This window comes from Pipistrellus hanaki (assembly GCF_964339955.1).
Source record: "Pipistrellus hanaki genome assembly, chromosome: 8".
Classification (NCBI taxonomy): Eukaryota; Metazoa; Chordata; class Mammalia; order Chiroptera; family Vespertilionidae; genus Pipistrellus; species Pipistrellus hanaki.
Window position 1 is genome coordinate 52,521,021 of NC_140510.1, and position 17,974 is coordinate 52,538,994.

The window sequence follows — 17,974 nt, forward strand, 5'->3', positions numbered from 1 at the left end:
GTTTTTAAAACCAAAATAGTCTTTCTAATTTCTATAAACAGAGGAAATTTACTTTACTAGGTCAATATACTGCGCAACTGACATAAACAAAGCTGATATTCAGTATGCACCAAAAATAGAATATCTAAGTGCTCTGCTGGTCTTGCAATGCATAGATGTGAGATAGAGCCGAACTTATTTTTGGATTTGTAGCATTATTTATTATATTTCAGTAATCCAAATTAGAATTCATTTTCCAAAGTTTCTCCAGGATTTTAAACAATGTAGGGAACTTTGATGCATTGCATTATTTTCTTATTTCCCACTATTGTCCTTGCAAAGTAGTGCAGCCTCTTTTGATGTTTACATTCCTCCTATTTACTGATGATATTTTAGTCTCTGATGTTTTCTTATCTCTTTTATCTGGCCTACAAAGACTAGTCTCTGTGTTCTCCCACTTTGGTCTGGTTTGGGAAAACAAAAGAAAAGAAAAATAAATCTAGGATTAAACTAAATGTATTTCCTTTCAGTCTTCCCACAAAATATGCTGCCACTCTGAAGACATCATTATTACATTATATAATCTGTGCTATACTTACAACATATTTTGTAAGTTGCTTTGAAATTGTTTTCTGGTTTCAAGTTTGTGTTGTCTGATATTCAATTGCCAGCTATTTAGGAATAAGAACATGTCTTTACTAGTAATGTTGTTTTGTTTTGTTTGTTTGTTTGTTTTGTGTGTGTGTGTGTGTGTGTGTGTGTGTGTGCAAAGTGCTTGGGACATATGTCTATCAGTGTTGGTTGTGTGATGTAACTGTATGATGAACGAGTTTCACACTGTGTATTCACCAGGTCCCTTTCCAGAATGCCTAGGAACTCTGTTTTTCAAGGTGAGGTCGTGCATCTGAGAGGTTTCAGATAAGACACTATTGGATAGCATTTTTACGTGGAGTCTGACCTCTGAAAATGAAGAGTGATGCTGGAAACTATCTGAGTCTTGTAAACCTTTGCACTTTGGCTTGAACCAGTTGTTAAATCATTCCAGTCACAAATCCATCTTCCAGGTCAGGTTACTTATGAGATAAAATGTCACAGAATAACTCTGTGCTCTGAGGGGAGAGGGCTTCTGCCTTCCTTTATGCAGTAACCATAGGAGCATTTGTTTCTTCTCCTGAGCTGAAGCATGAAATAGACATGGTTTAAGTTCTGAAGTATCAATCGTTTCAGGAGTGATGAAAAGACTGATAGAAAAGTGAAATTTCTCAAAATTGCCCTTTGCTTCAGAAAAACTGTCCTGAATTCCTTAGCCAGAAACAAACAAACAAAAACAAACAAACAAAAAACACCTGCCTGTTGAGTGTCCCTGTTATGCGCTATTTGTATGGCATATGTTACCTACTGGCTTAAATGGTCCTTTCTTGATCTCTTAATTTCACAAACTAAAGGGAACATTGCCAGAGGAAAGAGAAAAAAATAGGCTCTAAGTTTGGGGTGGGAGGGAAGAACGTTTGAGGCAAATGTGGAGTGCATTAAGCCCAAGGACATTCAGATTGGGTGCGATTGGGAGCGGAGACATTACCAGTCTCTGTGTGGGGATATGACATATTCATAGCTGTGCTGTAGAAAAATCATCTGCCTATAAATGTGTTCTGAAAACGTTACAAGACTAAAAACAGTAAACATTTTTGAGCACTATTTATTGCCTCATTGCTTTATTGCTTTATTAGAATGCTCATGTAAAAAGGATAAGGATTCTACTCTGTTTATGAAGTTATACACAGTATCTCTAAATTGCACACCATAGGTGCTCAATAAATGTTTGTTGAATGAGTGAATAAATAAATATAAACAAATAGAGACAGAGAATGCTTCTTATTAATTTAAAAAACCTTCCACATACAGGACATTTGCCCTGAGCTCAGATTTCCATACATAGTTTATTTCTGTAAGTAGTATATTTCTACACAAAGTATATCATTATTGATACTGATGATAAGAAAAGAGGATAAAGAAGAAAGGGTTGCTATATATTCAGTATTAATTATGAGCTAAGCACTATATTAAGTACACCCACAGCCACTCATTGTCCCCATCCAATCAGAGAGAACTAAAATATTAAAAACCAAATTTGACTTTCTCTGACTGGCTTATTTCATTTAGCATAACACTCTCTAGATTCATCCACGCTGTCACAAAAGGTAAGATTTCCTTCTTGTTTACTGCTGCATAGTATTCCATTGTGTAAGTGTACCACAGATCTCTTATCCACTTGTCTACCAATGGGCACTTGGGCTGCTTCCAAATCTTGATTATTGTAAATAATGCTGAAATGACCAAGGACAAATACCATGTGATTTCACTTATATGTGGAATCTAATGAACAAAATAAACTAATATACAAATAGAAACAGACTCATAGATACAGAGAACAGACTGACAGATGTCAGAGAGGGAGGGAAGTTGGGGGGCTGGGTGAGAAAGGTGAAGGGATTAAGAAAAAAAAATAGACACAGATAACAGTATGGTAATGGACAGAGGGAAAGAGGGAAGGGGAAGGTAGAAGGTGGTTGAGGGGAATAAATGAGTGATGAATGCACGATGAAATATATAGGTGATACATTATAGATTTGCACACTTGAAACCTGTACGATTATATTAACCAGTGTCACCCGAACAAATTCAATTAAACAAAACAACACAAGTTGGAGTAACTCTAGCAAACCGAGCAAGGTTTTGATCGGCAGTTGTGGCAGCTGCTGTCAATGCCGGGCCCCTCCCACTGTCTGAGCGCCCCTGCTGCTGGGCCGACAGTTTTGTGTGTTGGCAGCTTCCCAGCTCCCTGGTCTCTTCTCTGCCTGAGGACTCTGGCTCCCGGGAGTGTGCTTGCCTGGGTTATCGGGGTTAGCCCTCCACCAGAGGAGGATGAGTCCTTAAATAAATGCCCCAGCTGCCTGGTCTAGCAGAGGTGGGGGACTCTGAGGTGTGTTTTCACAGTTTCTCAGCAGGATTAAGAATTCTTTTTTTTTTTTTTTAATGGTTTTATTGATTTTAGAGGGAGAGAAAGGAACATGGATGAAAGAGTAACATCCACATCTTTTGGCTGCCTCCTGCGTGAGGATCAAATCTGCAACCCCAGCATGTGCCCTAACCAGGCATCTGAACCAGCAACCTTTTGGTGCATGGGTTAATGCTCAACCGCTGAGCCAAACCAGCAGACAGGCTTAAGAATGCCTGTAATTTGGAAGGCATTGCTTTATGTTTCTTTTAGAGCAACCTTATCACTGATATTTTATCAGGAAATGTGTGCTAATGCTATATATCAGGATAAAATACTCAGAGCTTCTTGTTGCTTATTGGGAGCTTTGTTACTGTGAAAAAAAGAAATTCCTCTCTTGATTTGACCCTATCTTAAGGGATCTTTGTTTGAATCCCTCAAGAGAGGACCTTGGGACAAGCACTTTATGGGGAAGGGGAGAGCCTCAAAAGGTTGGATTGGAGGAAGGCAGGGAAAGGCTGGGAACATTTCCTCATACACCACTAAATGTTTTACATTTACATGCTCTAATTTAGTTACAAACAAACAAACAATACTTGCCGGACAAATCTATGCAAATTCTACCAACATCTCAGCCGCATCTCTAAAAACCCAGTCAGCGTTGTCCAAACACAATGTTCCTGCCCTCCCCCATTCCAGCTCTTTCTTCTGGTTGCTATTTGTTTGGTTTTTATCATGGTACCACCACTGTCTAGCCTAAAAAACCCAGCATATTTTACTTTTCCATATTACCTGCACCTGACAACGTATCAGTTTTTTTCTAATGTATTGTATCAATTCTTTCATTTTTCTCTGCCTTGCATTCTATCCAAATTCAGGTCTCAAGACTGTTCTTTATGCCTACACCATGGTTAGCTACCAACTGTCTCTTCTTACCCTAATGTATATGACATTCACATTGACTATATTCTCTGGTCTTCTAAGGATATCATCTCTCTCTTGTAAATTATAAGCTGTTTGAGAGTAGAACTAATGTTTTATACATCTTTGAATTTACCAGAGGACCTAATATGTTGTTTTGCATGTAATAATGTATCAACCTAAATTTATAGAAATATCCAGATTTACCTCAGTTTATGACATCAAAAGTCCAAATCATGTAAAGGCCATTCAAAAAATACTTATTGACCACCTGCTATTTGCCAGGTAGCATATCAATTGATGGAGATATAGTGATGAACAACAATAAGAACACAACACAAGTTCTTATTGTCTAGAGAGAAGGACAGAATGAAAAGGTATATATATATATATATATATATATATATATATATATATATATATATATATAGTTAGAAATTAAAGAGCTCCAAAGACACTGAGCAGGATAGTCTTCCAGAGATTAATATGATTATCTATTTTAACTGGATGAGCAGGAATATCCTCTGTAAGGGGGAGACCTGCGACTAAAGAAAGAGAAGACTTGTGAAAATTCACAGGTTGTATATTTCAGCAGAGGGAACAATTCGAGCAAAGACCCCATGGGAGAAAATCCAATGCACATAGGGAAATTAAGGAAGGTCGATGTGGCTAAAGCAAAGTGATCTGAAGGATATGGCCAGTAGAGGACTGGCAAGGTAGTCAGAGACAAGGTCATCGGGTCCTTGTAGACCACCAGAAGTCTGCACTGAAGAGCAATGGGAAACACTGCTTATAGGACTGAAGCAAGAGAGTGGCATGTGTGCTTTGATTTAGAATTGTAAGAGTTCACTTTAACATGTATGTAGAAATTTGATGGTGTGAAGAAGGAGTAAATAGGGAGGCCAGGTAGCAGATTTGGAAGAAGGTTGGAGCAGAGCAGCAGAAGATAAACAGATGAACTTGAGGTATATTCCAAAGGTAAAATTGTTATAACAATGATGAATGGATTGTATGTAGGGAATAGAGAGGGAGAAATCATGAATTATTTTCCAAATTTCTGGACCAAACAACCAACTGGGCAGATGGATTGTTATTTTCTCAAAAGAAAGGCATTGGGTGGAGGACTAGTTTAGATGTGGGATGAGAGAATCAGAACTCAGTTTTTTTAGATATGCCATGTGCACAATGCCCGCTAGAGATGACCGGAAGGCAGTAAAACATATGACCCTGGAGCTCAGAAGAGAGGGCCATACTGGAGACATGGACTGAGGACTCATTTGGGATTTAATGATATTATTTGGCTGGTATTTAAAGACATAAGACATAAAGACATTTAGGTTTAGAGCTCCCAATGAGAGAGATATGGAAAGAGAAGGACAGAGGACCCAGACAGAGCGCTGGGACTCTCAAGCACTATGGTGAAGGGAAAGAGGCCAGCAAAGACTCAGAATGGCTAGATAGGAAGGCGGTGTTGGGACTAAAATAATGCTATCACAAAAAGAGAGGCTTTCAGGAAGGAGAAATGTTCACTCTTGATAGCAACCGAGAAGTTGGGTGAGCCCATATTAGGATCCTCTCTCCTGGGAGGGCATCTTATCAAGAATAGAGAGCTTGTTGAGTCCCTAAAGTCATTCCTGGCACACATTGGCACTTGATACATATTAATCAAATGACACATATTAATTGAATCATTGGATATTTATGTTCAGTTGAGGGTTACAGATAAGCATGGGTAGTTTTTTAAAATCTCCCTTTTCTCCCCCCTCCACGTTCCCCTTTCCCATCAGATTCTCACACTTGCCTACAAAAGCATTGATTAAAGAGAGAGCAGTAGCTACAGGCTTTGTCAAAGCTACATTAAGCACCCTTTATTTCTGCTGACTTAGGAAAAGTGAACTGTTCTCAAAGCCTTGGAGGAAGGAAACTTGGGCTAACACAGGGCAGTTGGTTCTTGAAAAGTGGTGAAATCATAACTATAACCGCAATCATAGAAATAAGGTCCTGCCCCATGAATGCTCTCTGGGCTGCTCCTCGCCTTAATTAGGCTGTGAACAGAATTGTGTTGAGTGGATTTTATCACATAAGAAGGGAGAGAGAGAAAAAGATATGGGTTCAGATCTGTGGCTCTGACATTACCCAAGTCTGAAGAGTCTGCAAGGGCCTGTGAGACAACTACTTCCTGAGCCCCAAATGGAAATGTGGCTGTAAAACAAGAGGGATTGCTCATTTATAATGAGGCCAATGTGCGCTAGCTGCAGAGCTGGGCTGGAGTCAGCATGTGGATCTGCTCAGAAAGAAAGAAGCTTGGAGAGGAAAAGCAGAGCAAAAGGAGCCTTCTCTGTGGGCCCTGTGAGCTACTTCTCTGGAAGCCGTTTCATTTCATTTTTGCACCATTCTTTGCCTTTTATTTGGTTGCAAATAATAGGAGAGATTACTATTGCTCTTCTTTTGTCTGTTGACAAAAGAGTAAAAAGTGGTTGGGTTTGGCTAAAATATCTACTCTTCCAGAAATATCTCAAACTCCAAATCTAATCCTTAAATGGCTCATGTGTGTGCCCATTCCTATGCATACATGCATGTATAACCTTGTTCCTCCTGTGTGTTTTTTCTCTCTCTATGAATTAACATCATATATTCAAATCCCAAACTCAGGACTTGGGCATCATCCTGACTCCTTCATCTCAGCTCCATCTTTGTATTTTTACCAATATTGTCACCAAGTTCTATTGGGTTCTGCCTCTCATATCACTTGAGTCTATTATTTCCTCTGCTCCTCCTTTGCTACTTCCTAGTGCAGGCCATCAATCTCGCTACTCATTATTTACTACAGGAGCCTCCACTATCAGGTATCCTGTATCCCATCTTCTCTTCACATTTCTGAAACACACGGCTGACCAAGACAAACCTTTCCACAGCTTTCTCTCAACCCGAGCAGAGGCTTGCATGTTCTCACCTGGCTTAGGAGGTTCACGATGTGTCTCTGTTTCTCTAGTCAGCCTCCTATTATACCAGCCTGCGCGTGGACCCCTAAATGTGCCACCAAGACCCCCTCTTCCAGTTTCTCTACCTGGCCCTGCAGGAGCCCACGCTTCTTCCTCCTCTCAAACTGTCTAACTCAACCCACTATGTCCTTCCAATCTCTCTCGAAGTGTCCCTTAAGCATTCAGAATTTTCTCTAGTAAGTGTAAGTTTGCCCATCTACCAGTTGACTAAACATTTTCCTTGAAGGCTTACCCTGCCTTCCTCACCGTGGTATTGTGGGTCTTGCAACTTGCTTGCTCAACGAATGCACTGATTAATTGAACAAGTACTTTAGTGACAGATCTGCCATTACAATGTAAGATGTGACATTTCAGCGTGCATGGTTTTCATGTGCACCCGTGCGCCTGCACACACGCACCTCACACACCTTAAGAAGCCCTTTTACTTTTTTCATTTTTGTGGTTTTTTTGTTTGCTTTTTCACATAGCAGTAATTAATAACTGGCTTTGTCTCCAAATATCAGCCCATCACCTATGGCAGTCTCTCTGGTTGCTCAAGAAAGAAGCCTGAGGCACGTCTGGATTGCATTAGGACAGTCTAACGGTGAGACTCTAACCGCTTCGGGTGTGCTGTGCCCTGGTCTCCAGCACATCTTGGGAGGCTGATGCTGTCTGTGTCTTGACCTCACACTGGCTATCTGGCGGTGAGTGGGTGCGTGGGAAGGGGGAGAGGCAAGAACTGGACTCTTGGTTCAAGTGAGGCAAGCCACCTTGCTTGCTTAGCCCCGCCTGGCTGTTGAACAGTTGAGGGCCCCAACCTCCTGCCCTTCAGCCTGAGAGGCTGGCTGCTCATCTGTGTCCTCAGGCAGCCCAGGGCTGAGGGGAAGTGTGTGTGTGGGGGGAAGGTCCTGGGCCCCAAAGCTCACACGCAGGGCTTTGAGTCCTGAAGTGAGTAACCCTAACGGTCTTTGTGACCAAAGGACCTCCGGCGCCTTTAGGAGTTCCTTTTGTTTGTTTTCCATCCTGGCCCTCTGCTTATTCCTACGCTGCAAAAATCAGGTATAGCGCTGATTATCAATGCAAGATCTAGAGGGTCCCCCCGGCCCCGCCCCAGCAGCCGGCGCCCAGGTTTGTGGTGGCCCTTGGGCCGCGGAAGCCCCGCGTTCTCGGTGGGTGCACGTGGGGCGGGTTGGGGCCACACCGCTCGGCGGCCAGGCCCCAACCACAGCCAAAAGGGGAAGCCTACGCTCCCTCCAGCTCCACTCTTGCAAAGCCCCAGAGCCCAGTCCTCCTGCTCTCCGAGGAGGCTGGCAGGTCTCCTAGCGCCCCCTACAGCCCCTCGTGGGGGAGGGGGGACGCACACAGCCAGGCGCCTCAGCACCACGCCCGGGACCCCACCCAGCGGCCCGCGCCCCGGATCCCAGGGCGCCCGCACCTCCCCTCCCGCGGCAGGAACGGGCGTGGGGTCCGGAGGGCGGGCGGGCGCTGCATCCCAGGCGGCGGTGGCTCCGCCCGGGGCCGACTTCCCCTCCCTCTTTCTGCGCGTCCCTCCCTTCCTCCCTCCCTCCCTCCCTCCCTCCCTCCCGCTGCTGGCACCGGACACGCCGAACCTCTTCTCTGGGGGCCCCCTTCCCCTCGGCGGCGCCTCATCCCCTACGACGCCCGGGACCGTGCCCTTCGGTGGTGGATGTCCCCCTCCGGGAGCGCATGGCCGAGGACGCGAGACGAGGGCCGGGCCCCCGGGGCGCCGCCGTCCGGGAGGCGGTGATGCTGCTGCTGTGCCTGGGGGTCCCGGCCGGGCGCCCCTACAACGTGGACACGGGGAGCGCGCTGCTCTACCAGGGCCCCCGCGACACGCTTTTCGGCTACTCGGTGGTGCTGCACAGCCACGGGCCCGAGCGCTGGTGAGGAGCGGGGTCCGGGCGCACCGGGCATCCCCGAGCCCGGAGGGGCCCTGGAAAGGATGCCTGGGGACTGCCCGCCGGGGGTTCCAACTTTCCTCCCTCGGGAGGCGGCAGAGGGGGGTGGCTGGCTCCTTGGGGAGCTGCCCGGGAGACTAACTTATCTCGGGGTGGCAGCGCCCGGGGTGCGTCCTGGCGCGGGCCCTGGAGCTGCGAGTTCGGGAGGCCCGGGGGCGCGCGAAGGGCGGGCGGGGGAGGGCGGCGGGCCGGCTGCCAGCTGCTCCCCGGGAGGTTGTGTGTGTTGGGGGGGGAGATCCGAGTCCGCGCAGCTCAGCCCCGGCCCCGCGCACGTGTCTCCGTCTCCGCAGGCTCGTCGTGGGGGCGCCCACCGCCGACTGGCTGGCCAACGCCTCCGTGGTCCACCCCGGGGCCATCTACAGATGCCAGATCGGGAAGAACCCGAACCGGACTTGTCAGCAGCTCCAGCTGGGTGAGTAGGACCTGGGAGCAGGAGTGAGTGCACACACAAACCCTCCGCCCAGCTCTGGGGCTCCTGGGTCACCCACACAAGTGCAGGAAGAACGAACGCATGGTGCCTCCTGCTTCTGAGGAAAAGCTAACGGTTTTCACTCAACTCCCAACACCGCCTTTGCTCCTTCACACTTCCTTCTGTCACCATTCTCCCGCCTTTGCCAAGCCCTGAAGCGATGCTTGCAGGACTCTGACATAACTCTGACTAAACTCGGAGAGGGGCATTTTTATGGTACCTTCCCCCTCCCCCATCCTTTTGTCAAACACGTTTTAAGGTCTCAGCGCATGAAGAGCAGGATGCAGCTAAGCCGAGACTAAAGAGCTGTATTTCCATCATTGACCCACCAGCCTCGTTAAGAGACAAGGGGGCTGGGGGCAGATCAGGAAGAGCGGTTGGAATTGATCCCACATCCTGTCAAGCAGCCTGAGGGCTCTCTAAGACAGAAAACGGTGTAGCTTTACTTATTAGCATATGGAAAAAAAAATGTCAAAGAAGGGCTCAGGAAAAACCGGCATCTTCATCCTTCATACAATTAAATCAGCCAGAACATATAACTGGTTTTATCTCCCCAAAAAACGCTCATGTTCAATAGCTACTTCTATGGGAAGTCATTTCTTAAGGTCTCTTCTTAGATTTATGATGACTTGGAATATGCGTTTTGAAGGGGGAGGGGAGAAAGTTCACGTTTCAAAGCACCACAAAGCAAGTTTGCTTTGCACAGATACATGGGGTGGGGTGTGAAAGAGGAACTAATACTAATTCAGAGCGATCTTGCTCCAAATACTGTTAGGCACTAGCTATTTAGGTTGCTTAACGTTTTCCTCTCAGCACCACTGGGTCATATGGGCATTGTTCCTACTTACCACACAGAGGACTCTGTGAATCGGGGGGTTGCAAGTCCTTCTAAAGGCTACTCAGCTCCTGAGAGGGAAGATGGGACCTCAAGTCAAAGCCAGGGCTGCTTGGGGCCAAAGTCCAAGCCCTGTTCTTTTATGTCCTCATCTTCAGTGCAAATTAAATTAAAGGAACAGTCCAACATGTTGCCTGCTGAGCTGATGAGTCATCTGTAAATGGTGAATAAAAGGTTATGATTGGTACCGTTTTCATATTGAGACTTTGAGATAAGCTAGTTATTACACCTTCAACCCCTTTTTATAGTAGTTTTTGCTTTTTCTCAAACTACCCTGTTTCCCCAAAAATAAGACAGTCTTATATCAATTTTTGCTCCCAAAGATGCGCTAGGTCTTATTTTCAGGGGATGTCTTATTTTTCCATGAAGAAGAATACGGTACACATTTATTGTTAAAAGGAAATTGATTACCTGTATATGGTACAGTAGTACGGTAGTTGTCAACACAAACCAGACAAACTGTGAATCCTACACTATCAAGAATTTACTCATTTATTCAATGACAATCATGTCATCATCTTCTGGAACATCATCATAACAATCCAATTCCTGAATTTCCTGGTGAATTTCTTGTGACTCCATTTCTTTCAGAATCAGTGGACCAAATCTCTCATGTTTAGCAATAGCATTCTGAGACAGAGCCTAGGGGGGGCCTTATTTTCGGGGGATGCCTTATATTTCACTCAGAGGGAAACCCGTAAGTAGGTCTTATTTTCAGAGGATGTCTTATTTTCAGGGAAACACGGTAGGAAGCTGGTTTTCTTCATTTAGAATGAATTCAAATAGAGTATGCATATAACAGGATTTTTGTTTTTAACTCAGAGAGCATCCATAAAGTCTCGGAGTTGTCAGTAGCATGTAGAATAAGCCCCAGTCACTCATGAAGCTTCTTCCACCCCCCAGAGCAGACTATAAAAGCATAACACTATTTGGAATAATTCTGTAAAACATCATTTTCATTGCATGAGGGGATTGTGGGATAAAGAATTGATGAGTGGAGCAGGCAACCTTGACCTGCCAGAGGATCTTGACAAGACTTCAAGAGGTAGAAATGTCATTTCTGTTATCCTGTCATAGTTTTCTGATCCATGACATTATAACTGCTGGTTCCTAGCACTCAATTCCTATCTGGAAGGTCATGGAATCTATTTCTATGTATTTTAACTGGAAGATGTCAGAGCATTATATACAATTTCAGATAATAGCACCTGTTAAAATTGAAGGAAAACCTAAATTCTTTGGGCATTTGGAACATGGGGGTCAACTACAGAGATATCCTTAGAGAAATTAGGTAAATGCATAACAAACACAAATTAAATGAAGATATACTGATAGATGAATGAATAGAAGCAAAGCGAAAGTTTGTTGTCAACCTTTCATAAGAGAAGTAATTAGAAATGACAAGCCAAAAGGATATTTTTAACTTTTAAATTTTGGGCTAATTAAAGGCAAAAAGGAAGACAAGATTTCTATTCAATCACTGATTGCAACACTAATGGCTGTAGTACTAGCTTTTCATATTAGCAAAAGAATTGACTAAAATCATTTTTCATGCAATGTTTTAAACAGTGCATCTTCTCTTCCTTTTATAAAGAAACTAGAGGATCAGTGCACAACATTCATGCACTGGGTGGGGGACCTGGGCGTCCCTTAGCCTGGCCTGCACCCTCTTCCAGTCCAGAAGCCCTTGGGGGCTGTCTGACTGAAGGCTTAGGGGAGCTGGCCTAAGCCGCAGTCAGAGATCCTTAGTGCTTCGTTGGAGGCAGGAGAGGCTCCCCGCCACCACCGCTGCGCTCCCCAGCCATGAGCCCTGCTTCTAGCTGAGCAGCGCTCCCCCTGTGAGAGTGCACTGACCATAAGGGAGCAGCTCTTGCTTTGAGCATCTGCCCCCTGGTGGTCAGTGCGCATCATAGCGACCAGTTGTTCCGCCGTTTGATTGATTTGCATATTAGCTTTTCATTATATAGGATTATGTATCTCCCCTTTACCCAAGAAGAGAGTAAAGGGGGAATAAGTGGTGATGAAAGGAAACTTGGTGATGGATGGGGTGGTGAATACACAATACAACGTACAGATGATGTATTATGGAATTGTACAACTGAAACCTATATAATTTTATTAACCAATGTCACACCCATAAGTTCAATAATTTTTTTAAAGTTAAGAGTATTAATTAAAAGGTAACAGTTGAAATGAAATGCAATGAAAAATATTTTTTTGTTGGCTGAACCAAAAAACCTTATAATAACTAAATATTGAGCTATGATTGCCATGCCAATAGGTATTTTCTTTCATTTAAAATAGCTTAACTTGAAAAGCCATAGATGAAGTTGAAAGATCTCTTACATTGGTGCCTATCTCCGGCACAATTCAAAATCCTATACACTCTGACTAGCCTTTAGGTCTCAGAATTTCAGATCAAAGTTTAATTCAAATAGACAATTCCCCATAAAAGGAGTTAATATCCACCCACCCCAATGCTTCCCCTATCTTTGTGGATAATGTTGCTGCATTTGTGGTATATTTACTATAGCTATAGTCTAAAGTGAGCAGCAAATGCCCTTTTATCTAGAATGTTCAGGGTGTGAGATGTTGAGAGTAAGGACATGGATTGGCTGTGGAAGAGGCACATTCATCCTGCAGCGAGACAGACTCGCTCACCTCCCTGCCTGCCTGCCTGCCTGCCTGAGAAGCGGCTCTCCTCTCACTCCCCTGGCACTTCCCTGGATGAACCAAAAGGAAGCTAGTCTTCCATCTGGAGGGTCTGAGCCCAGTCTTGTTCGCAGAGACGTCATATCTGAGGAGGCGCTAGTGATTGCCGCTCATCCAGTTGCTTCTCATTTTTTGTTTGTTTGTTTTGTTTATATGTTTGGTTTTTTAGAGGGAGAGGGATAGAGAGAAACATGGATGAGAGGGAAGCATCTATCAGCTGCTTCCTGCACACCCTCTATTGGAGGATTAAACCAGCAACCCAGGCATTTTCCCTGACTGAGAATCGAACCTGTAACCTCTTGTATCATGGGTTGATGTTCAACCACTGAGCCACACTGGTCAGGCTGTTTTTCCACTCACAGTTTGCATCCTTCCTGAAGCTTTTTAAAAAGAAACTTCGATAGAAGATGGTTGTTATAATAAGGCATCACAAATCACAACTGTATTACTATAGTTATACTCCATCCATGGATTACAATATTCAAAGAATTAGAACATAATAAGATGCTTAAAGGATTATAAAATCATACTTTAAAATTTTTATTTAATTGATTATTCAAAAAAGATTTCAGATCTTTCATTACTTTGGAGTTTGCCCTAATAGCATTACACACACACACACACACACACACACACACACACACAATTAGTCTGAAGTTACATAGGTACACTGCCCAATACAATAGTCAGTGTCCACCTGTGGCTATTGAACACAAGAAATTTGGCCAGTTTACAGTGAGAGGTGCTGTACTCTAAATTGCATGCTGGATTTCAAAAACCCTTCAGTCCCCAAGCCGACGCTCTATCCATTGAGCCAAACCGGTTTCGGCAAATTTTTTTTTTTTTTTTTTATCGATTTCTGAGAGGAAGGAAGAGGGAGAGAGAGACAGAAACATCAGTGATGAGCGGGAATCCATGTTCGGCTGCCTCCTTCACACCCGCACTGGGGGTCTAGCCCACAACTGAGTCTTATGCCCTGACTGGGAATCGAACCATGACCTGGTTCATAGGTCGATGCTCAACCACTGAGCCACGCTGGCTGGGCTCCATTATTAATTATTATTATTATTATTATTATTATTATTTTTAGATATTGATTACATGTTGAAATAGTGAAAAATTAATAGTGATTACATGTTTGATATTTTGGATGTACTGAGTTAAATAAAGTATATTGTTAACATTAATTTCACCTTTTTAAAACTGTTTTAATGTTACTACTATAAAATTAAACACTTTATATGTGGCTTGTATTATATTCCTGTTGAATAGCACTAATCTAGAGAAACATAATTTTCCTGCATAAACTAACACTAACTTTTTAGCAGGTGTCTATGCATAAATAGATAATACTTTCACTTTTCTTTTCCAGACCAAGCATTGTACAAGCACTAGATCTTTTTCTAGTGCCTCTCTTTTTCTTGCTACAAAGAATGGTCCATCACAAGTCAGTCATCATTATTCCCCTTCAGATTTCTTTCTAAGAATTATATTCCCTTCGCTAGCCTCCTGGTTTATATTATACTAGAGGCCCGATGCATGAAATTTATGCATGGGGGGGGAGGTGTCCCTCAGCCCGACCTACCCCCTCTCACAATCCGGGACCCCTCTGGTAGCATCCCTAGGCCTGGCTGGCAGAAGCTGGCCCCGCCCCCGCCCCTGCCTCCAGTAGCCTCCCTCTGCGGGGGACAATGGCTTGGCTGGCCTGGACCTCCTTTTGCTGGGCAATTAATCACAGGGCTCCATGATGATCGCCCAGCAGCGGGAGGCCCCACCCACCCAGCAGGGGTTCCACAATCCATGCTGCACAGAGGGAAGTCCTGCCCACCTAACTGGGGCTCCACAATCCATCACTGCGCAAAGGGTGGCCTGGGCCTCCCTCTTTGGGGCAATCGTGGAGCCCCCCCCCCCCCCCATTGATCACCCCCCGGCCGGTGGCTTGGACCTCCTTCTTTGGGGTGATCTATTGCAGAGCCCCCCCACTCTCCCCCAGCAATCCACCTGCAGAGGGTAGCCTGGGCCTCCCTCTGCGGAGCGATCTTAGCATCCCCGACCAATCACATTGCACCCGCCTTGGATGGCCTGGCTCCAGTGCCGGTCACAGCGTGGTCGTCCAGAAGGTCATTCTGCTGTTTGGTCGTTTGGTCCATTTGCATATTATGCTTTTATTATTATAGATAACCTATTTGGAAGAAGTTAAGTCAATTGGCATTGGATCATTAAATTTATGATTACTACCACACTCTCACTTCTGCGTGATTTACAGGAATTATTAGCTGAACATTAAAAGGCAAACCTCCCAGTGTTGAAACTCTAAATATGTACTTGGTAACTTTTTCATTTGTGCTACTCTTCAAATTGTAGCTTATGAGGCTGAGTTGATACAGACTGGTCATTTTGAAAAATCATCTGTGAACATAGGTTGTCATGGTAATTATGTAGAAAAATCAAGACAGAGAGCTTCATTGATAAACTGTAACATTAAGAGAACTAAGTTCCCTGATCTCCAGCAGTTTCCTAAACTCCATCTAAAAGAATGGGTTCCACCTAATTGGAGAGATGAGGTTTTCTAAATGCATTTTATTTTTGCCCTTACGTTTACTTGATTACTGTGGTAATATTCCCAATGACTAACAAATATCTCCCCTGATGGTGCTGTGCTGGGGTCAGTAACGGTAATCCATTGTACACGGAGGTCATTTATTCACTCAGTCATTTATTGAGGGGTGATGAAGGGCCAGAACCGGGACACACAGAAGACACATGGTCCTTGCCCCAGCAAGTTCACAGTCTATTGGGTTCTTATTGGAAAGTATGGGGAGAAGATCTGAGGTAGGAGAATATGGTGATGTCTTCCTGAGAAACTGATGTTCATGTGGAAAACTTAATGGAAATCAGGAGTCAGAGGGCGGTTACAGGAAAAGGTGTCAGACAGAGCAAACTGTGCATGAAGACCCCGAGGTCTTTGAACTGAAAGAGAAATGCGTGCAGTTGGACTGTGGAAGGTAAATCGGAGGGTAGGTTGGCGAGGTAAGCGGGGATTGTTTTGGGCACAGCTTCCTAAACTCCCTTCAGGATCATGAATCTGTCCTATGGCAATTAAAGCTGGGGAGTGACCTGATTGGATTTGTGTTTTAGATACTTCTGGTCGCAGAGCAGCGAATGCTTTGGAGGAAATGGGTTAAGATAGTGGCAGTAAGAATGGGGAAAAAACAGAGATTCTGCAGTTATTTAAAAGACAGATTCAGCAGGATGTGATCATTATTCAATGAGAGATGGAACGTTTCTTTAACCCCCAGGACATAATGTATTTTTAAATTAACCCAAAATGATACACTAATTTATACAGACAAAAGGCAAGTGAAAAATTCCACAGTTGATTCTCATATGTGACCTCCAATCCTTCATTTGGGAACCGTTAATATAAAAAAAGTGTGCTTTAACTTTTAAATATTCAGAGAAGTTTTCAAAGATGGACTGACGTGGGCTGTTGTCTGGATGATTGTGCTGAGTCCTATGAGACAGAAGTAAATATCTAGTCATCAGTTGGAGGTAGGGGTCAGGCGGGCAGGAGAGGTCTGTACCAGCAATTCAGAGTTGAAGGCAATTAGCACAGAGATGGCAGTCAAAGCCCTGGAGTTTAATGAGTTTAATCTGGGAAATCTCCATCCTGAGAAGATTAGAGGGCCCAGGATAGATCCCTGAGGATGCTCCCATTTGAGAAGTGGCTGGAACAATGCTGCCCTACTCACTCGGGCTGCTATTTAGAGTCTCCTGCAGAACTTTAAGAATACTGCTGTTTATTCCCCAAGATGTTGGGAAGTGGGTCTAGATAAGTGTAATATTGTAATTTATAGAAAGAAAAACGTACATATTTTGTCTTTGTTCCTGTTTCTGGCAAAAAGCTCCCAAAACCCTTTAATTTCCTGAGGAATAAGAGAGACAAAGATACCTATGGTTATTTTAATGAAGCGGCTTTTGTACCTCACTTAAGAATGGGGGCTGGTCCCAGCCGGTGTGGCTTAGTGGTTAAACATTGATTGGATTCCCAGTCAGGGCATGTGCCCAGATTGTGGGCTCGATCCCTGGCAGGGGTGTGCAGGAGGCAGCTGATGGATGTTGATGTTTCTTTCTCATTTAAGGTTCTGTCTCTCACCTTCTCCCTTCCTTTATCTCTGAAACCAATAAAAAAAAATTTGGCAACTATTAAAGAAAAAGAATGGAGCTGGTTACTAGTGGAGCTGACCAGATGATTAAAGAGTGCGGACTTTTCAGTCCCACTCCCATGAGCTCCAAGATGGGGAAAGGGGGTGGAGGTGGAATCAATCACGAGTTGGTATTGGAATGGCCAATGTTTTAATCAATTATGCCTATATAGTGGAGCCTATATAATGAAGCCTTCGTAAAACTCAAAGGATAGAGTGTGGAGAGCTTCCAGGTTGATGAACTCATTGGAATCGAGTGCAGAATCCTTAATAGGGCATCAGGATTCTCTATAGGTTCCCAAATGATACGAATATTCTTCTTCTCTTCTCCGTGGTTGTGAACCACGGAGAAGAGAAGCCTGAAAAAATACCTGAGAAGAAGGGATGGGAAGGAAGTCAGGTTGGTGTGGCATTACAGAGGTCTAAGGATGAGAGAATTTGAGAAGAGTGAGTGATCGACAGGATCAAAATCGCTCCAGTCACAGGCTTGTCTCTTCCTTTTTCTAGTTACTGTGATTCTGTTGCTGTTGAGTTGGGGTTGGGGGGAGGGGGAAAGTTGCCAAGAGTCAAGCAAGGAAAAAATTAGGAGATTTCATTTGATTCAGATAAAATCAGTCCATTAGTAACCTTGGTATTCCAGTTATAGAGGTGAAGCCAGATTAGAGGGTTGAGGAGAAGTAAGAGTGAGAAAATATGGAAGCAAGTCTCAATAACTCTTTTAATTAGGTTCCTCATTAATTGTACAACTTTTGTCAATTACTTATGCTAGGTACTGGGAATGGAAAGTTGAATAGGACATGGCTGAAGCCCTCAAAGAACTCAGTTGAGCAGTTAATGA

The 17,974-nt window shown here is 44.1% G+C and overlaps 1 protein-coding gene across 3 annotated transcripts in view; it reads left to right on the plus strand.

Annotated features, from left to right (window-relative positions):
• The first annotated feature begins 8,089 nt into the window (after positions 1–8,089).
• ITGA4 (integrin subunit alpha 4) overlaps positions 8,090–17,974 on the plus strand; it is a 70,141-nt gene continuing 60,256 nt past the window's right edge. For 2 of the 3 annotated variants that reach the window (XM_084892585.1, XM_084892586.1), the window contains exons 1-2: positions 8,106–8,780; positions 9,146–9,267. In XM_084892585.1, the coding sequence (XP_084748711.1) occupies positions 8,584–8,780; positions 9,146–9,267 (319 nt within the window). In that variant the 5' untranslated portion in view covers positions 8,106–8,583. Of the gene's footprint in view, positions 8,781–9,145; positions 9,268–17,974 lie in introns of all 3 variants that reach the window. The other variant, XR_014795769.1, reaches the window with a different exon arrangement.